Source organism: Numenius arquata, chromosome 10 (assembly GCF_964106895.1).
Source record: "Numenius arquata chromosome 10, bNumArq3.hap1.1, whole genome shotgun sequence".
Lineage (NCBI taxonomy): Eukaryota > Metazoa > Chordata > Aves > Charadriiformes > Scolopacidae > Numenius > Numenius arquata.
In genome coordinates, this window is record NC_133585.1 from 8305704 (window position 1) to 8328088 (window position 22385).

Here is a 22385-nt window from a genome sequence, read left to right on the forward strand (position 1 = left end):
AGCCCCAGCAGAAGACAACTGCTGTGCACCACCTTAACTCTTATTCTCATCCTTAGTGATTTCTTTTTTGTGTGTGGAATAAGAAGCTGATATGTAGGATGAAATCATATTCATCTTTTCAAAACTTAGAACCATGTTAACTTATTCCAGTTTGCTCATTCTGAAGTCTGTTCTCACTACTGAAATATTACACTAACTATTGCACAAGTAAAAGGACTGAGAACGGGTATTATTTAGATTGCATGCCTTCAGTAAATAATGCTTAAAAATAATCTCCTTTGTCTGAACGTCTCGCAGTGCTATACATTACAAACGTGCCTAACAACCCATGTGGGTGTAGGTACAAAAAGGCTCTGGAAAATGTTTCGACATCAGCTACACATCTCACTTTTCTCATTAAAAGTTTTTTCTTTAAAAAAAAAAAAAAAAAAAAAAAAGCGCGCTCTATTATGAACAAGAGTTCCATAAAAAAAACAACAGCTCCAAACTACAGCCCCACTTATGCCTTCAATCAACCAGGTCTTCTAGAACAGCCCGGCAAGCTTCAGAAATTACAACCACAACCATGCCCCATTCAACACACACTGTGCAAAACCAACATTGTGACAATAACTTAAGGTCTACAGGAAAAGCTATGCATTAAAGTCTCTCACTCCATCCAAAATATAGGCTGTGATGTGTCCAAAACACAGCAATTTCCATTTGATTCAGCAGCTGCAAACTCAAGACTTTCATCGCCAATACAAACCCTTCCATGGGGTTTCCAGGAAAAGTCCCACAAGATCATTAAAACAAAGAACGAAAAAAATTGAGGGGCGATACAGAAATGAAAACACCACGTCTGAGGACAGTGACTAGCAAGACCTTCCTTTACAGAGAAGTCACATGTAGAAAGCCCTACTTGTCAAAAGCCAGGTTTGTAATGCCTTGGTTTTTCAGTCTCAGCTGCCAGTAAGACTATATCCTCTATACATGATTATAAAGGGAAGAAAGTACAAATTGATACATCACACTTGCACATCCACAACTTTAACATCATACTTAGAAGGACCTTTCCTTTCTGTTAAACTATGATTTTGGTAGGAGACGCCTGCAGACCAATGACATTCTTGAAAGTTTTTTAACAAGCTGTTTTGGCTATTGCCAATCTGTTACCAGAAATCATTTAACAGTTTATCTTTAGAAAAGCTGACCGTGTAGAAACCAACGTAAGATCTGAAAAGGTACGTAACAGGATTGCCTGCTACAGGTTCTGTACAAATAGCACATATATGGCTATAACACATATACCCTACGTGAGGGTGAAACAGAAAAACAAATACTTATCTTTGAAGGAAAAAAGAATTCTTTTCCCCCACGTCTGGCTTTTAATCAGTCTCTAAACCACCACAGGAAGCCCGGGCGGTTGGGACTTCAGCTGAAGAGCTTCCCATGCTACTGAACACTCAAAGGGGGAAGTGGGTTATGACACTACCACAATCAAACCACCAGAGAAGCCTGATTTTGGTCTTAGAATGTTTCACTTCTTCCCACTGCACAATTCTTACCACAAACCGTATAAGGTAATGGCTGGATTGGGCATCAGACTGTTTGGTTTGCCAGTAAAAATGTTTTTCCTTCTTTACAGGAATTTTGGCGATTTATTTCAATTCGGTTTTGCTTGTAAACAGCAACTTTCTGTATTTTCCAGCCAAACTACTGCAAAGAATGGCTGAAATACATCAATCCACTATTCAAGATGCAGATCAATGCTATCATCAAATCCCTCAGAAAGACAGAAGAGTAGCCTAAAGGAATTATAAAAGGAAAAAAGAAACATTACTCCAAATTTCTCACATCCTTTTTCCATTTCCTTTTCAAAACCAAAGACAAAGCCAAAAGAATAGCCAACAAAGAGCCCACAAAGCTACTCGGCACCGATGCAACCACCCAACTTTCCAATACCTTTCAGTGCAGCTATACAGTAATGCATTTCTGCTTCTGCTCTCTTCCAACTCATCTTCCACCCCAGCTCCAAAGATTACATGTTGATTGTACAGACGGTATCTCATATATGCTGCTCCCAAGTCCTCCCAGCCCAGCAGAGCTTTGTCATTATCACGTTGCTATTGTCTTCCTCATCAAGTCTGTGTTCCGCAAACAGGTCTCTGATTAAAGCCAGACAAGTTTGCTTAATAACCATGGTCATTATCACCTGGTTTCAGGTGCTGCCTACATAACACTTGATTTTCATTATATTTACTATGTTATAGCAATAATGCTGCACTCTTCAGCATTGCTTTTGGGATGACCAAGATCAGCAAGCAAGTGCTCGTAAAATGAAATAAGCCTTAAGCTGGAGTTAATGCAAGCTTGAAAAGAAATCAGAATAACAAACTATCCAAAAAAAGCACAAGGGAAGTGTTATTAGAAGCAGCCGTATTACTTTTCCAAGCACTGTACGTGGATCAACACCTATTCTATGCATATGTATCAAACAAACTATTTAACTTCGTCCCTGTGATTTAAAGATATACGTTAACGCTGTGGGGAGGAAGGAGGAAGGAGCTAAAGACATTATAGTTATGTACAGTGAACAACCAAGTATTACTGGTACTCTATTAGTCAAGCTGCAGAATGTATTTGTATTAAAGCGGCAAGAAGATATAAAATTAGCACTAACAATCCTAGGAGCAACGTCTGAATAAATGCAACACGAATTCATGGCTTGCATGCAAATGAGTTTAGCTACAGTTTCAAAATACTTCAAACGCTTCCTGGCATGGTAATATTCTTATAAGGCAACATCTCCATAACAACTCAAATTATTGGTTCTCCAAATCCTTGGAATCATAAGACAGTGTGTGCACGTATCAACATTTTTCTATTTAAATTTTTTTTTTCTTGTTACCAGGACATTTATCCACACAGGTCTGGAGAAGGCAGCCTAAAATGAGTTTTAGCTGTAAACGAGTCTTTGTCCAAGAGTTGCTGAAGAGAAGCAGTTAAAAAAGCAAACAAAAACAAAAAAAAAAAACAACAACAAAAAACCTTCTAGCAAGCTCTTACAAGAAACATCACTGGTATAAATTAAATAAGCAGAACACCTGGGAGACCACAGGTTGACAGATCTGCCTGCTACCCCAGCCAGGAACCACTGCCACGCTTCAGGCACCACAGGCTGCACGTACAGCACAAAGCAGACACCTTCACAGCCAAACCCAAGCAAAACACGCCGTAGATATCCCCTGGACTTTGTGCTACGAGTGGAAACGTAACCCAGACCGCAGCTTTACTGTGGTGCAAGTCAAGAGGCAGCCGGCCGGCAGTGACCCGGTCCTTACGCAGCCCAGCCAGCCCGGTGGCAACAAAGGGCTGTTGTTGTAAGCCAGCACCAGGGCGGCAGCTGAACCAGTTGGCCCAGTACCCTACCTTGGTCTGTGGGACAACAAAGGCGGGCTGTGACCTGAGCAGACAATTAGGATGTGTCGGTGTAGAGTTACAAAGTTCCAAGAGGTCACTCACGGATGATTTTTCGTACTGCAGTACAACCCCTTTACAAAGCACTACTATTGGCTTCGGGGTGCCCAAATCCAGGGAAGCAACTATCACGCCGGGTTTTTTTTCCTGTAAAAAGCTTACTGCAAAATTAAAGTGCAATTCCTGAGATGAGCTAAGCAGCTTTAACATACACATAATAATTCTAGTTTGTAAAGGATAGATAGCAGGTACCCGTGTTAACTGAGGCACTGATGAGGAAGGTGGTGAGCAGCTGCAGAATAATTAGCCAAGACAAAAAAAATCACTCCCTATTGCCAAAGATGCTCAAGCTGCAGCAATCAAGTACAACATTCCCTTCAGAAAGTATAATCAGCACGAAGTAAAGCTTCTCAGTTTTGTACCTATGCTATAAACAACAATTCAAGACATACCTCCTTACAAAGAAACCCAGTTGCGCTCTCTTCTCTGTTAACGACACTGCCAGCATCACCACCATCTATCCCACCACACTGCACTGCCCTTCTCATCAGCTCAAATCCCATGGTGCTGTCCCAGAAGGACTGTTTCCTCTCTCAGTAATGCTGATCCTCAAGGTACAACTTCCCCTTTTAACCACCAGTTCCAAACGTGCATAGAAAACTATTAAAGACTGACCTGAAGCAAGCAAAAATAGGGCCAAGATGTCAAGACACCTCTACACCACCCAGTCTTTTAATCAAGTAAAGAGAAAAATGTTCTTAGATGATCCAGTAGTAAGAAAATCAGATTTCTTACTTCTTCACTAACTCTTAGCATGGCTCCAGCAAGGCTAAAGATCATGCGCTAATCAGAGATTAGCTCAAGTCAACTGCTCTGAACAGTCACGTAATCAAGTCACACAGGTGGGCCTTCAGGCAATCCCGTACTGGGGGGTTCACAGCCACCACCACTGGCCAGCTGTAAAACACCCTGAGGATCAGAGTTACTCGGCCTTATTTTCTTTCTGTGGCAAAACACGGACCTGTGTAGATTGCTACCAAATGGCAAAATGCATGAGAACTTGGTGTTATGAACGGCACTTTAAAAACAAATGGGAAAACAAAGTTGTTAACACTTACAGTCAGTGTAAAATCCTGCATATTTTCATATTTTCAGAATCTACATTATGTCTTGAGTAAAAAGCAACTTCATTTTCCTGATTTTTAGGGGAACTTTAATAGAAAGCTTCAAATGAAAACGCAGAAGCCCTGAGGTTTGAAAAATATTTTGGTGCTTTCCCTTCAGTCCAGCATCTTCTTTCCCACGTAAGATCACTCCCCTGCAGGGCCTTCAGCAGCAGCATGGAACCACCAGGCTCGGGCATTTAACTTCCAAAACCTGCCAAACAAACTGGAATGCAACTCACACTATGAGAAAGCAAATTTTGTTTGCAAATTATCGTACCAGGAACTCAGGCACCAGTTTAACAACATGAGGGTCATACGTAATCATCGCAACTCATGCGAGCAGCACTACCTTTACAAAACCCAGGAGAGGAAGCGTTCTCTTGCTTAAAAGGAGCATATGCCCATGCACCTTCTTAAACTGGCCTGAACTTTTGAAGTGATGCTGTTTAAGGAAAGTCTTTGGGACTTCCTCTCTTATTTTTTCTTCTTTTTATTTTTTTTTAAAAGACACAAGAGGTTGTCTCATTGAAACTCACTTCACCTGAGGAAAATTTCTTGGGCCCAAAACACTGTTTTCACAGAGTTAAAAAATAAATAAACAAACAAAAAAAAAAAAAACCAAAACCAAAAACCGAACAACAATGAACTCCACCCAGTTCTAAAGTTACATTGGTTACACTGTAGCACTTGAGAGTAAATTAACCCAAACAAACGGTAACTGTACACTTTCTTTCGCTTTCTCCTCTTACCCAAGCTACTAGAACAGAGAGAATTCCTGTATCAGTTTTCTCAAGACTGCGTCCTAAGAGTTCCCAGAATATGGTAAATGTTAACTTCTGCACATTTAATTAAAACTTCCCAATCATAGCTTTTAGAAACAGATCCATTTCACCACCAGAACATAAGAATTAAATGCAACAGCCTTACCATCACAGCTCAACCTTAGTATTGCAGTTCAAGAACTAAACTACTTATTTATGGAAAATGTGATGTTTTCCAGACAAAAAGAAAAAGTTATTTATTACACAAAGTAAAATATTATACACCCAACTCAAAGAGATTTAGTATATTCATATCAATATCAGAGCCATGTTCAACAGCAGTAAATCTCAAAACATAGAAAAGCAGTGTTTCATAGCATTCAATAACCTCTGAAATGTTACTGTGATCACAGGAAGTCATTTCTACTTCCTTTTTCCTACTAATTAAAAAGGCAAAGAGCAATAAGCAAGATGACAGAAGCCAAGAGTAAGATGAAGAGAGAAATAAACCAGATGGCATGGGAATATATTTATATATACTTAAGTTATTCCCAAATTATTACAAAAAAGAAAGATCAAAATGTTTTCATTTGCCCTATAATCAGTGTTCTTTTAGAAAAGAGTTTTCAGACATTTTTATGTGAAGTGGGTTGTGAATTCTAATTAAGATACAGCTGTAAGCCAGGATCCTGTCATACAATTAATCTTAAATCCAACCTCTAGCCGAGCAGGGTACAGATGGAGTTAGACAGATGTAATTACAAAGTCCATCAGCACTAAGCCACTGGGAGAGGTGGCAGGCTTTCCTGTATTTCTTCTTTGTAATGGGTGGTAGGCTATTTTTGTCAAAATATACCAGGAAGACAGAGCTACCATGATCCAGTCACAGCTCTTTAATATTAGCTTTAGCTTGCATCAGGTATTTTAAGGCACTAATTTTGAAAATAACAACAATTGCACTCCTATTTCTGTGGGCTGCACCGTCTAACAGAGCGCAGGAGTAGGTATTGCATTCCCGGCTTCATTTGTGTCCTTTGGGATGAACTCCTCCCTTCTCTATGCTTTGAACCTCTCCAACTATAAAACTGCATTTTAGCACCATTCTGAACCTGTAAAGTCAGGTTAATTGTTGAAAAAAACATCATTTTGAATATAAATTCTAAGAAAAAAAAAGATGTTTTCATAATGCATGATCTGCTCTCCCATAGCGTTCACGCTTACGTACTAGTTTCCTCCAAACGACAGAAACACTTTCCAAAAAATCTTCAATTCATTACTGTCACTGTACTCCATACATTCATGGAAATTAGCAGTTGCTGCCAATTTTGAGAAAAGAGACAAAAATATCCTGTTCCACCTAAGAATCAACTTTTCACATGAAAGTGAACTGACAACTTTATACTCAGAAGACAAATTTTGCAATCCCATGTCTAAACATGATATAGAAGTATAGTTGGGTTATAGTTGCTGTAATTTTTCTTACAGCATCAGCATTGGAGAGGAATTTCCAATAGCAAGGCGTATCACACCTAGTTTGACATTTTCCACTAACTGCAAAACCATGAACACACTTTCTGTTTAATATACGAAACCAGCATTAAGATCACACATTTTAAATGTTAATATGTTTCCATTTCAGATCTGCAAGTGGCAACTGAGCACAGAAAAAAAAAAAAAAAAAAGAATGTCTTTGCATAAAGCAGTGAATTCACATTCCATCATCATATGTGGACCATCTACAAATCTGGAAGTAGTAACAAAAATTATCAGTAAATTTGCACTACCCATTTTACCACAGTTATCTCACCCAGGCTGGGGAAATAAACTACCTCTCCCATGCAATGGGCTTTTTGTACGAGTTTTACGAAGTAGTTGAAAAAGTAATCACAAAATAGACCTACGTAATTGAAGTAAAATCTGGTAAAAAGTTCAGAGGAAAATTCTGAACTTTAGGGTTGTGAACTGACAAATTTAAGAACACACTAGAGTAAGGATACTCATACACTTTTTCAGTTACGGATCCCTGCATGTCTGGCCAAGCCCAAGCCCTGGACTTGAGGCTCAGCAAACATCCTGATCTTCCATTTTTGTGTTCAAACTGATATGCCAAAACCAGATGTATTTTACTAGAGTGGCAACAAATACAACAGTAAAAAAAAAAAAAAAAAAAAAAAAGGCTTTTTAAACATTTTTTATATGTGGTAGGAAATTCTTCATGCAAACTCTAACTAGCAGTGAGGGTAATCTCAGCTAACTTAATTGACTTTGTACCAAAGCAAACACGGAATGCTCACAATCGCCACTGCAGAGGAAGTTCAAGAAGTTTGCTCTTGCTTCTCTCAGCCACCCACTCCGCCTCTCAGCCCTAAATCTCTGCTCATCACCACTCCCCTCCAGGCTACAAAGCAGAGAGACCCCAAGCCCAGGCTGGCTGGCACACTCTCTTCTGACACGGAGCTCCCGAACACCTGAGTTGCAAGGCAGGTTGAAAACAGTGTTAAATCCTACCCCCGAGCCTATGAAAGATCACCCAGCTCTGCAAACAAGCTCAGGACTTAAGCAAGCACGTATAATTGCCCGTGATCTTTTTTTTTTTCCCCCTTAGAGAGCTCCACCTGATTTTCCTCACGAAGGGAGTCCTTGAGATGAGTTGCCTCATTCTTTATTAACACTTCATTATTCACATCCTGCTCTGAATACGCGTCTATTTCCCTCTTCTCCATGGCACAAGTCCCTGGGTCCTTCAGACATGGTCATTCCATTAACAGCGTTCTCACACTTACCTCCGGGATGTTTATTCCCAATTTTTGCACTAGGAAAGTAAGGCAGAGCAATTAACATCATTAATGCTGGATGTTCAGCTTAGACATCCACAGAATGGCTGAAATGAAATTATACAGAAGGTGGGTCACAAAGAAAGCTTCTCTCTAAAAGGCCATTTTTTAGGAGGATTATTTGAAACTGAAAATTGTTTTTTATATTAGCATGAAATGAGCATTCTTAGCTTAAGCATTAGCAAGTTCACTCTTAATGAAGCTCTTCGTGAACACAGAGCTGTCTAGAAGACTCAGAATAACAGCTTTTCCTTCAGATGCCACTTCCAGCCGAAAATACACTATATCTGATCGAGACAGCAGAATTAAACTTTCAAGGGCTCAAAGTTACTTTAACTCCATTCTTGATTTGAGAAAAGTTATAGGGAATATTAGTTATATAAGAATTTCATTATGCTAATAAATCCATAAAAAAAATCCACAAAGCACTTGCTTTGAAGTAAGTTTTAAAAAAACCCACATAATTTCAGTAAGACCCGTGATATGAATAAGCATTTTGACAAACCTGAATTTTGTGTTCAGAAGGCTGAAGATGTACTTATTTATAATGCACTTATTTACAAAAAAAATAAAACAACCAAAAAAAACCCAATCCCAAAATGAAACAAAACAACAACAACAAAAAAAAACACCAAAAAAAACCAAACCCAAAAAAAACCAAAAACACCCACAACAGTTGGAGTAGAAAGACTGACTTCCCTAGGTCACTTTTTTCCAACATAAAAGAACTCAAGAACAAGTTTATTTCTTCAAGAACTTTCAAAAGTCCTTTCTGGAAAAGCCTATCCACTGGAGTACCTTGCAATCCAACAGCCAAAGACACAGATGCTTCGATAGTCCAAAGTGCCACATCTATTTATTACCTCTGCTTACGAGTGCTCAGTACAGCTTTGCTATCCAGAATAACTTCAGAAAGTTAACATCAGACATCTGCGTTTTATGTAATTTCTTCAAATCAGAATAATTTATTTTTAAAAAAAGCATAATCAATCTTTTTGAGTCTCACTGAAAAAGTCATTAACATAAAGACATCTCTTAAGGGAATGCAGAGTTATTTGTCCTACTAGTACTTTCTTACATGTTTATCTTCTACAAAGCAAAAGTGGGAATCACAGAAGCAGCCCCTGGGTTCTTTAGTTTACAATATTATACAATATCTTGCCATAATTATAAGCTGGATTTAGATCACACTGCTGAGAGGGGCGGGGAGAACACCACCAAAAAATACATTTAGATTAAAGTTCTGTAGTATTAATAAGATTAAAGAAATCACTTAAAACAGCATATTCCATTTCATTGCCATTTAAGATGTTCAAGTCTGTGTGTGCACATTAGCGCGCATACGTAACAGGTTTCCTGACACCACCATCAGGGAAGGCACCAAGTGCTCAGTGGAAGCCGAGAAGTTTATCTTCACAGCACACCCTTCGCGATCCGAAAAACACAGAAGAGCAGCTGAAAATACAGAACAGTGATTAACCAGCCAAATGAGACTCCCCTCCATAAGCTAACAAAGCTCGGTTGAAATCATTAAGAAAATTAAGCACACTCTTATGATTTTCTGAAATGGATCTAGAAAAGAAAGCATTTTTAATACTAAGAATTCCACATAAAAATGGAGATGCTATCCAGTGTCTGACATTCGCTGGAATTAAACCACAGGCCAGGGCATCATGAGCAGAAGGTCAGAAATCCTGAAGCCCCAATGATGCCAAGTCACCCCCTCTCACTGTCGTAAGGACCAGGAAGCTCTAGCCATGGCAAATTTATTATCTTTCGCAGGCTATTATTTCACCACACTGTGCCATAAAACTGTTTTAGTGATTACTGTGGGTTTGTGTCTTACACAATTAATGATAATATATGCAACCACACTTCAGCAAAACTTGAATTTTGATTTTTTTTCTTTTTTTTCCTTTATTGTTCTCTTAAATACATCGTAGGAATAAGCCAAATCATTTTGATAAGAGAGAACAGGTCTTTAAGTCTCATCTACTTTCAATATAAAAATTCCCCACCCCCAAATAGTTTTTCATTACTAAAGCAGCACGTGTTAAAAATTTCCATGCATAAACGTACATATTTAAATGCATTTGATGATCAGATGAATTCACAGAACATTTTATGCGGATTCCCTACATCAGCTGCTACAACCCTCAGATAGGATCTGGCTCGTGTCTGTGAGAAAGCTAAACAGACTCAGAGCAAAACCAATGAACTTGACACTGTATTGTTGCAATGCAGAGATTCAGAAGAAATTAAAAAGAATTTAACTTTCCAGAGATGCTGAGAAACACGCAGTGCAGCACCCTGAAATTCCTCACACGGGAGCACACCGTGTAACAGTACGGGCGGTAACTGCTCATCATCACAGCCAGGTAACGGCCACGCTGCAGTCCCCAGAGTTTCACCGGTCTGCCTTACCTTCTGGTTATCACTGGAAATGAGGAAATCGGGGGCCTCGAAAGAGTAAAAGTTCAGTAGCAAAACCATACTAACAACCTGGCTTTTTTGCTGCGCTTAATGAAATTGCTATAGTTAGTTCTAAAATTAAAGTGAGATTTGATATTCTAAACAATATAATGGGATAGTCCCTGGCAAATGAAATTTTATGCAAGTCATGTATGCACAGCGTATCACTGAACATCAACTCAGCCAGAGAGAGAAAAACAGCTTAATATTTACACATTGTGTTTTCTTCCAGTCCAGCACAAATCACACACGGGTTTCAGCCGAACAACACCGCACAGAACAGGACTCTCACCAGCCTTGCTAGGCGAACATTTCTGTCATGTATTTACCAATTCTCATATTAATACCAATACTCTTGATATCCTACCACGTCCAAAAAAACTGAGGCAGAAAGTATGTCTGACCTCAGTATCTGAAACTGCTTCTCAGTGTTATCAAGGAATGTTCCCCTGCTCAGTCAAAACACTGCTCTGCCACTTGCAACAATGCAGCTCATGAAAGACTCCTGACCACTGCTAAGATACCAGGAAAAAAGAAAAAAAAGAAAGGTTTGTGAACCAGGGTAACAGATGAACATATCTGAATTATGAGCTAGCACAGTGTACCTTGAAGTGCTGGCCTACGCACTTTCAAGGCCAGTGATTTAGAAAAATAACTCAGTAAATATCTCAAAGTTCATGTCTGCAGTTTATACCTAAGTCAGCCTCGTGTTACTCAGCGGGGTTTGGGGTTTTTTTAACCCATTAAGGCAAATAAATCAGACCCTTAACCTAAAGAAGTAGTCAACGCATCTTACAGAAAGTGTCCTTTCCTAATAAGCCCTAATGGCAACTAGAAGCCCTGGAAACTTACATTGCTCCAGCAAAACAAGCAAAGGCTGCCTGTGCACTGGCAGAGCATCAAAGGAAAGCTGTTGCAGCAGACCTAAATAACGAGGAAACAATCAGGCAGTGGGAGCATCCCAAGGACCACTGCCACAGAAAGCAGGAAAGAGGCTGAACAAGAAAGTTATATTTTTAATACTTCTCTCTGTTCAAAGCGTGGGGGGGAATACCAACACTTTCAGGTGAAAAGAGTAAAATGGAAAGCTAATTCCCTCTCGAGAATACTTCTTTTTGAGGTATTTGAGGGGGTTTAGTATTGCTTTTTCTGATTTTATTATTTCTAAAACTGAGGTTTTACCTACATAGGTCATTCTGAGCCTAGCCCAGCTCAAGAACTACATGAAGGAGCAGCTGACGACAAGAAGCTGATCAATTACAAGGGAAAGCCTACTGTTGTTTAAGATTTGTTTGGGGTTTTTTTGTTTGGTTTTGGTTTTGTTTAAGACTTAAGCTCTTTTTATTATTTTTAACCACACCTACTTAAGACAAATGGCCTTTAACAAACCGAAAGAGCAAATCTATTAAAAATACAACACACCCCATCTCCAATTAAAGGTTAAGCAAGCTCTCAAATAACATCACTCTTTCTCATAAAAGCATTCAGAAGGGGAAAAACAGACTAGACATTCAGAATTATTTTAAAGATTAAGGAGTGAAGTTAATACCTGAATATTTTTATTGTGGTGATGCATATAGCCTCAAAGAAAACCTTTAGATAACCTGATTTCACCACCATTAAACACACACTCATTTGCACACCACCTAAAAACCAGAATATTATAATGATGTAAATGCAAAGTAGACCTTAAAAATCATGGAAAATGTTCACAAAATGATGTATGAAGTGTTTAAGAGAACTTTAAAACTGCATAACAAGAAGCTTTCCTGAAAGAAAGAAGTCACTAAAACCACATCTGTCAATCTCCTGTCAACTTCTACTTGAAGAGCTCCCAACATTCAATCAATCCCTCTTTCTACAAAAAGATCATAAGCAACAAAGACGACCTGAAATTATTTAAGTGGTCCAAAAGAGGAAAATCATGTGGTTACTCAAGTTTCAAAACTATCTCTTCCTAGAGTTATTTTTCCACAACAGCATGCAACAGGAGAAAACTATCCAGAAGAAAAATAAACACAAACAAGAAACGGAAACAATACAGGAGATAAATATAATTTTATGCTTGTCAAAATAACATATGAACATCTATGTAACAATTTAGGAGCTGTATTGGGTAATTTTGACATGGATATTTACCATACCAGCTTTATTTCACTAATCTAAAAGTTTTGATGCTTTTAAAGAAAACCATAGATACGCACACCTGCCGGCCTGTCAGTCTCAGAAAGAAAGAATTTACTTGAAAAGCAAGGATTTTGGTGCGCCAACACCAACAGGACATAGCTCACATGCACCAAGTGAGTCCAGAATTCCAACTACATTTTACAACAATCCTCAAGGAAAAGGCATCAACCTACACTACCGCTACGTTCTCCTACACAAACTCCCATTTTGAGGATGGCTGAGAAGCAAACAGCCATCGGTCTCACCTTCTGAGGCCCAAGCCTACAAGTGGTACTTCACTGAAGACATTGTCTAACCCAAAGAGCTTTGTATGGAAGGTCTGGATCCTGCCAACACTTGCACATGCCTAACCTGATGCATATAAACAGGGATTACTCACATGCTGGAAGGTAAGTACGTGAATAATGAGCACGTTCATGAATCAGCAATTATGTTCAGGTAGAACAAAAAGCCAAGGTGAAAGGAGAGGGGGCACAAGAGGCAAGAAAGTTGTCACAAGGCATATTAATAATTATAAGAGTGAATGCTCCCTACTGGATTTTTAGGAAAGCTAACTTCAAACTAAGTTTAAAGAACATTGGTTTTGAGGATTTGGGGGTAGGGAGGAAGATAATTTCTTGGTTTATGATCTGAATACACAATAAATTGTCAATTATGTTAAAAGTCTGCCAAAAAAAGAACCCTTAGACTGCCCATCTTTATCCAACCCCCCAAATCTCCAGCTGAAACACTGGTTTCCATTCCCACTGGCTTTCTTTCTCCAGCTACAGGCCAGGTGCATGCCTGGAAAGCTTCTGAATCAGGGCAACACGGCTTATTTAAAATTCAATTCCTTTAGCAGCCAACTCAAAAAAAAAAAAAAAAAAATTAAAAGATTTTTCTAAAATACAAACAGCAGGTCTCCAGAACAAACTAATTAATGCTGTGAACAAGCAAACTGCAAGCAACTCAACCTAGGAATTGAGACACTGGAGGCTTTAGAAGTTGTGAAGAAAAAGGTGGGGGTTATATACATAGGATGGCCTGCTTTTAGCTTCCTCTGACACTAGTTTGGGTAAGAAGGGCCTTCCAGATTTAGTAAATTATTCTGTATTGCCCAGTAATCATACATCGTTGAGAAAAATATCCTTAAGTGTTCACCCCAAGTGATCAAATGTTTCCATCAGTTTCTTCCAGGTACCCCATCTGCTACCACCAGCTTCTCAAGCCTACAAGGGGTGCCCTGTGGAGATCAGACTCCATTTGCACAACAGCTTACAACAGGATTTCCCAAGTTTAACCTTATTTGTTAGCTACGGCAGCAAGGGATGCTGATACTACCATCACTCACCATCAACACACCTGCCGGAGCACCACAACCTACGGCAAGCACACAAATATACCAGTTAAACAGCAAACGTTGTACACTAGGCATTTGGAACCGGTTTCTAAGCTATAGTGCTATGGGTCTCTTTCAACATTTTAGTAATTCTATCTTGCATTGGTAAGAATTAATATACCAGAGTAACACTGAGAGCTCCAAAACATGGCCATTTTAGAAGAGCCAGGCTCCAACATTCAAGAGGCACTAAGAGCATCCACCTCTTCAGGGGACAGCACCCTTCTTTTGTGCTTTCATTAGGAAAGTACTGGTTAGCTCACTCAGTGCCACGTTTCCATCTCCTACATCAGAATGACTCAGTTCTAAATTATCACCGTTCACAATGAAGCAGACAATGACTTGCACCTTGAAGGTCACAAATAATGTTTCAGCATTGACTACTCAATATAATTTGGAAAGTCACAGAAGCGTAAATGTCTCAACTTCCTTACTAAGCTGTTTTCATACAATGTTATATGCACTAAAAAGTTTTGCCCTCTCAGTCAATACTATGAAGACTTCACATAAGGAAATTGTATGTACAGCATTTTAAGAAAGTTTATATATATTTAAAAAAAAAACAAACAAACCAGGAACTAATTGCCTCACACTCTAACAGCCAAAACGTGCTGGGGACTGAAAAGCTCTGACAGAAGAAACCTCTGTCCTTGAGAATGTACAGCGTAAGAATTGTTAGAAAAAAAGTGAAAAGTAGAAGGAATTTATTAAGACTTACTGGTACCTTTCTAATGACCAGGGCTTTGAATAAGGAATTGTAATGCTATAAAATAATAATTGAAATAACAATTCTGACTAAAGGGAGAAAGATAAAGTGAGTTAACAGCTATGAAGCAAATTGACAGAAACAAAGGAAAAAAAAAAAAAAAACAAAAAACAGAAAGTGGTAAAAGCAAGCAGCAAAGTTAAAAAAGAATACTTAGCTCAAATTGCAGGCTGCTAACAGAACTGGAGAACCCGAAGTCACTACCCATGTGGTCGCTGTGGTCTTCACTATGTAGACCAAAGGTCCAAAAACTCACAGCAACCAATACTGGTTAAAGCTACAAGACAACAGTGAGACTGAGAATGGTAGTTAAACCAAGCTAAAGATCTGAAACCTCCGAGACAGGCAATCTTTAGCTTTAACAAATAAATAAGGAGCTAGTTACAGAAAGTTGTTGGCTTTTCTTACTGATCATGTCAGAAAGTGAAATTTCTGCTTCTATTTCAGGATACTCATAGAAGTAACAAGCTCAACGAACCATTCCAAAATGCATGTCTCTCCTCTTTTTCATATTTTTGTAAGAGACCAAGTCCCGTGTGTGCCCAAAGCAACTCAATAGCTGCATGCACTGATATCACAAAAATTATTATTATTCATTTTATGCTGATGAAAATCGTGAGTTTACTGTGGCCAGCTTTCCACCCCCTCCCTGAGCACAGCAAAAATTTAATTGAGAACTACCACCCTTGGGATTTGTGAACTACTAAAACACACATTTCCTTCTTTGGGATTGAGAGCCTGCTTCCATTCACTCACTGTTAGACATTTCATTGGGAATACCCCTCCGGACACTTGCCGGAAACTTCCTGCATATTTTTAGCCTGGCAATTCCAAGAGATACCACAAATCTGAGATCATCAGACGACACAGGTACTACAAAACTAGCACTGGGTATTTTATCAAGTTTAATTACTGCTCAGCACTGCTGAAGACCTGTACTTCTCCTCGTGTGACTTCTGAATGCTGCCTGCTTTTTCATCTGCACAATTCAAGAAATCCTGTAACAAGGCTTCCGAAGCTACCCTGGGAACTAATAACAGGTCCGGAAAAACCCAGACATACTGCTCTACTTCTCCCACTCTTCAATTTTCAGCGACGGAAGGGAGTGTAAATTGGACTTAATTGCAAAATTGTCAGTTGAGTCCTTGAGTCAGTAAATTATGCTTTTACAATTTCTCCTCCTTCTCCCCTCTCTCCTTTCCCAGGGAATGCACACTTCCAGCATTATTTCTAGTCACTGAGCGCTTCTACTGTCTTCTTTCTTTCCCTACCTCATGCCACAGCCTCCTAAGCCCCTCTCTCTTCTCACTCACTCCTACAGGACACCACATCCCGCCTCCACATCTCACACCCTTCCTCCACACAGTCTCTCGGCTCCTCGCTAGCTCGCATTCTCACTCCTGTTCACGAGCTCCTCTCACCAGTCAATGTTTTGTGGGGGACCAGTCAACACTTTGTCGGGGACCAACAAAGAGGGGACACAAGGCGGAGGCCCCCACACCAGCCCTGAGCAGTCACACTGCGTTTCTTGTGGGTCTCCTCGGTGCTGCCAGCAAGAGAAGTGGGTGCCAGCTCTCCACCTCCAAAATTCATAAAGACAGAGCTTGCCCTTTTATGTTTGTTTTTAAATACGCTGAAAGACTTTGCCATATGTAAAAGTAAACTTTGTGACTTCTCAAATCAGATACTGCCTGAAACAACTTGCTCCTTTTTTATAAAGCAGAGGGAGGAAGTTGATATAATCCCTAAAAAGCTATAAAAGTTAGAATTCTAACTTTTTCCTACTCCTATAAATGCCCACATTTACTTTTTGGACTGGAAATTAACACTTGATCTCTGACCAAACACAGTTAGAAAAATAAGTCTTATTAAATAATAGAAGGAAAACTTTCAAAGTCAATCTACAACCATCTTCCTTCTTGCCCCCTTACAGATCTTTTAAAAAATGCAATCAATTTGGAATTCTAAATTTTGAAGTTTTAAAAATTAAGTTCCGCCATTGAAACTGTTAAATAAAACACCTCTGAAGCCTAAGGTGCTCTGCTTTTAAAATCCAAAGTGGTGCTAAATCCTTACAGTGGAAAAGCCATTATGCTATGGTTAAGCTTACAGACACACGCTCACTGACTGCAGCTGTACGGGTACAGAAAAGCAGGAGACCAACGGCTAATATAAAAGGAAACTGTGAACCTAGAAGTTTAATAGTCGTGAAACCAGCAACGAAGCTTTTTAAGTTTAACAATCTACTCAGCTTGAGGATAAAGTACTAGAAGCGCCTTTGTAGCCCCACAAGTTCTTCTCAAAACAAATTGCAAGCTTGACAACTAAAGCCATCTTTTTCCCACTTTTTAAAGATCAAAAAATGTAAGTACAAAGCTCTACATTACCTGACACAGTCTAGAGACTACATAGTCTCATTAGATTTCTGGTTTAGCCCTTTAATTGCATTTAAAAGAAAATATATCTTTAATAGTACTTGTCACAATGAAGTATCTTCCACTGTATTCTTGTCTTGGACACATTTTATGTCACAAAATTGACATTATATCAACTTTAAGAATGAAATATCTGCTTAGCAAGGTCTCTAAGAGATAACTGAATGCTGAGAAGTCATTTCTTTCCACTCTAGAAGGGATACGTTATTCTCTCAGGATACAGGATTTCTCACATGCACAATGGAGGCAATTTTCTAAATCACGTATTTAATAATAGTAATAATCCATGAGTTCACCCCAAAATAAATAAATAAAAGCACTTGGCACACGACTTAAAGAATTAGTCCCTGTGCAAAGTACTGGGAGATCTTCAATCAGCCAAACAGTCACCTTCACATGGGCAGAGCCAATTTCTCACAGAAACATTTACACAAAAGTGTAACGTAGTAATCAAAGGTTTTCCTCCAGGAAGGAGGAACGCGTGTTACTAAACATGAGTAAGTGAAACACAGCAAATCGCACTTTGCTCAGCTTCTGCTTTGACAGAAGGTAGTTTCTCATTCGATTTTGCACTCTGTTTACTGTTAGGCACACTATTCTCAAATTAGAAACAAAACAAGCTTACAAATATACATTTTATTGGAGAAACTGTGATCCACAAACCACTATACAGATTTAGGTTTAAGAGAAGCAATTAGAAGCTACTACCAAAGACAAATACATTTAAATGGGAACTGAACTGGGGGAATCTGAACTGAGGAAGAATTTCTTCCCGGTGAGGGTGCCAGAGCCCTGGAACAGGCTGCCCAGGGAGGTTGTGGAGTCCCCTTCTTTGTAGATTTTCAAGACCCGCCTGGATGCAGTCCTGAGTAGCATTCTCTAAGCAATCCTGCTTCAGCAGGGGAGTTGGACTAGATGATCTATACGGTCTCTTCCAACTCTAAAAAAATTCAGTGAAATTCAGTGAAATTCAGTGAATTTCACAAAGAAAAGAAAGCTCCTCGTAACATAAAGGCACAGTTATCTATACTGGAAGTCCTTCAGCAGTTACTGGGACCCCAGTTCTTTCCCTTTAGCAGTCAGACCGGCTGTTTACTTCCCTCCGTGTTGTGCAGATAAATACTTATAAAAGTGTCAGCTCTACATTGTCCAGCCAGCCACAAGAACCGGTGGGATAAATACCAGCCCGAGTTTCCAACCGAGTTTACGTACCACCTTTGAAGTCCAGTAGGAGGTGATATTTAAAAAGAGTAAAGTAAAAGACAAAGTAATGGCACGTGTCCCGTATGTTAAAACGGAAGGAGAATCACTCGTGCTAGTGTTGTGAGCAGACAAAGCTAGTGTTGTACGCCGAATTCTGCACCTTTGAACAAAATTATGTCGCCAAATCCCTTGCCATTTCCCTCACAACAGCAGCACACTGGGAAAAGGAATTAGCAAACACTACTACAAGAAGTTATTGGTTATAAATAATTTTCACCTCCAACAAGCATTCAGTGGATGCACTTTATATTAGCCTCCTCTTCCAAACAATACTAAAATTGTCTCACTGTAAGCTGTCATTTTTTCATATACTAATTGTAATTTTAAAAATTAATTCAGCTGGCTAGGTTCAACTAAAGGAATGTTTTAAGATGTACATTTTTTTGCTTTTAAGAATAGAGGCATTTTACGGAATATACGCTGAGGACTGCTTCCCTTAAGCATTTTAAACACAGAATCCAACAGTTCTCTTTGTTACCGTGTTTACAGTTTGCTTCTACACCCAAAGAACAAAAAAGCAACTTGACTCGTCAGCCTTCAACACCCACAGTGAAATGGGGTAAAACTCCTAAATGGCACAAGAAGAGCAGATGGGTGGTCAAACTTCCTACAGGGAGATTAAATTAGAGTAAAACCCAATTACATCTGCACACAGGTTCAAACAAGAACCTTTCTACTGCAGTTACCCTCAAACATTAACTCTTTGCATAACACATCCGGGACAGACTCAAAATAGACCAGGACTTTTCGGAGGTGTTCAGCGGGCACAAAAGCAGCCTCATGACTAGTTACCATGAGACCTCCTCAGGGGAGTAAAGTTGGAATACATATATATATATATATATATATATATAAAAAACAGTGTTTGAAAGATCAGGTCCTTTACCTTCCCATATGCAGGATGATTTACTCTTAAGCTCACTGTTAGCAATCTCCCGTGTACTAATTTGTAAACATGTTTATCACAAGGGAAACAAAACCATAACTCTCAAAGTTAGCTCTTTATTGCTACTGATAAATGAAAGCAATAAAATTTTAAAACCCATCATATCAGGGGAACATCCTTCCCCACACAGATGTTAATTTAACTCAGATTAACCTCATGAACGCATTCAGTCAAGGAGGATATAGTTCACTTTGCCAATCAAACTACTTTTCCCTTGAGAGCTCAGCATTTCAAGGCATTTTGTAATTCTAACTTGTGTTTTAAAAATAAAGAGTATTATTATATCAAATGTCTACTTCATTTTTTTCCTGCCATTCATGTTTTACACCTTTGTTTTTAAGGCTGGGGAATGTTAGTAGCCCACCACCATTAATGCAGCTAACTAAACAAGACAAGCATTAATTTCATCATACAAAAAAGATCATGGGTCCCATTCTGAAAGGCAGCGAGTGCCCTCATCTCCCATTGATGTCAGACCGCATAATGTTACAAGTGTTGAGGTCTATTGTTCCGTCCATTTTTCCCCATCCCGTGAGGTCCTGCCATATATTCATTACAAAAGGCCATACACTATAAAACGTTGATATAAAACAAAACAGAAGACCCTCACACATTTTTTTGTGTGTTTACAAAACTCCCAGCATCAACAGCATAATTCAAATAAGGGCAGAGTACACAGTGCAACTGCACACGCAAGGACTATTTTCCAGACAGAAGCAGCTCTTCAAGGGTTTTATTTTCTTAAAGAAATGGTATAGTTTATAAGAGCCAGGACGTCCTCCCAGGGCAGCACCTTACGTAAACAGGTAGTCACCCTGCATTTCCCACATCTGGTAACAAAACCAAAAAGAAACCCCACATTTCTGCATCAGTCAACTTGGACTCACACTGGAAGGGAACACCTACACGTCACATGGACAACTGAATATTCTTTAGCTGTCATCTAGAATACAGAATTACTATTTAGTTCAATTTAAGTATTTCTCATCTAGAAACACAGCTGCACTTGCAAGGCCTTGTGTATCATCACCAATTTTATTTTATTTTTTTTTTTTTTACTGTTTTAAAGCCTGGTATTTGTCCACATAAAAGGAGACTGTGGCTTGTTTTGGCGGGGGGAGAAGCGGGGAAAGACCTGCGGGTCAAAGCTCAACTCAGTTAAGAAGGAGGTTTACGTTGAAGTTCTCCTCGCCTGGCTTTGCCGTTAAATCGGTTGTTTTCCTGTTCTGATCACCAAGAAGAGTTACAATAATACAGCCTCAAACAAACGTACGTTTGTCCGGGGGTAAATAGTTACAATATTTATTCAAACGCACATCTGCTGGCGCCCTGCCAGCCAGCCCGTTCGGGCAGACTGGCTGCTGGGGGGGGCGAGGGGGGAGTTCCACAGTTTTGCCCGGTCCAGAAGCCACTGTTTTAACACCACCGGCGGCCCCAGAGGAGCTCGGGGGAGAAAAACCCCCTCGGGGTCGGGTTTTCCCTGCCGCCCCCCCCCCCCAGCACCCGGCTTCGGGGGGGGGGGTGGTAGCAGCAGCAAGAACCCCGTTGGGGCGGCCTCTCCTGAGGGCACCGCACAGCATCCGCGGCACCTCCCGGGGACCAGAGGGGAAAGGCAAAGGGTCGGGAGCCCAAAACAAGAACCGAGAGCCCGAGCGCAAACACGGGAGAGGTTTTTCCCCCCCCTTCCCGGGAAGGGGAGGACCCCCCGCCCGCAGCCGACCCACTCCCTCCCCACCGCCAGGAGGGGGGTCCCGAGGGGCCCAAGCTGCCCCGCCGCTCCTCTGTCCCGGCGGGGGTGGGCGGGGGCAACCGCTGCCCTTCCTCCTCCTCCGCCCCCTCACCCTCACCCTCCCCGGCCCCCGTGCCCCCCACTCCCGCTCACCGGCCGTCTCGGTCGCCGCCGGCGCCCCCGCCACGCCGTTCAGGTAGAGGATGGAGAGCAGGTGGGGCTGCGTCTTCTCCAGGGCCACCCGCAGGTCCTGGAAGTGGTCCCGCTCCTTGGCCAGCAGCAGGGCGATGAGCAGCTCAGCCTTCCCGCCGCCCGCCGCCTCCAGGTCCCGCAGGTCGCGGGGGCCGAGGGCGCCGGCGGCCTCCAGCAGCTCCACCACCTTGTCCACCTCGGTCATGGCCTGCGCCAGGCTCTGGCGGCACTGGGCGAGCAGCTCCTTGTGCTTCGGCTCCATGGCCGCGGCAGGCCGCCGCCAGCCAAACTTCGCCCGCCGGGGCCGCGCACCGCCGCCGCCGCCGCCCCCCGGCCCCGCCGCTCCGCCACCGCCGCCCCCGGGGAGGCGCGGGCCGAGGCGGGGCGCCGCCGGCCGCCCTCCTCCGGCAGCCGGCGCCCCCGCAGCGGCCCCCGGCGAAACTTCGTGCCGGGGAAGAGGCGCGGAGCTCCTGGGCCGAGGGCGGCTTTGCCTCTTCTTCTTTCTCCTCCTGCGGGCCGGGAGCCGCCGCCGCGCTCCCCCTCAGGCAGGCGGGGGGCGAGCCGCCGTCAGGGGCTGCTGCTCCTCTTCCTCCTCCAGCCGGCGGCCCCTCTCGCCGCCTTTCCGCCCCCCCGGGCGGCGAAACAACTTCTCCTCCTCCTCCTCCTCGGCTCTGCCCCCGGGAGAGGGACAGCCGGCAGCAGGAGCGGCGGGAAGGGCCGCCGCCGTCGCCTCCCGGGCACCCCCTACCCCCCCGCGGGGGCAGCCCGGCAACTTCTCTCCTGCGCTGGCTGGAGGC

The 22385-nt window shown here is 41.5% G+C and overlaps 1 protein-coding gene across 1 annotated transcript in view; it reads right to left on the reverse strand.

Moving 5' to 3' along the window:
• The window catches only part of DLG5 (discs large MAGUK scaffold protein 5), a 108926-nt gene extending 87065 nt beyond the window's left edge, over positions 1–21861 (reverse strand). Inside the window, exon 1 of the mRNA XM_074154330.1 lies at positions 21550–21861. Coding sequence (XP_074010431.1) covers positions 21550–21850 — 301 coding nt within the window. The 5' untranslated portion in view covers positions 21851–21861. The remainder of the gene's footprint in view (positions 1–21549) is intronic.
• Positions 21862–22385: the final 524 nt, after the last annotated feature.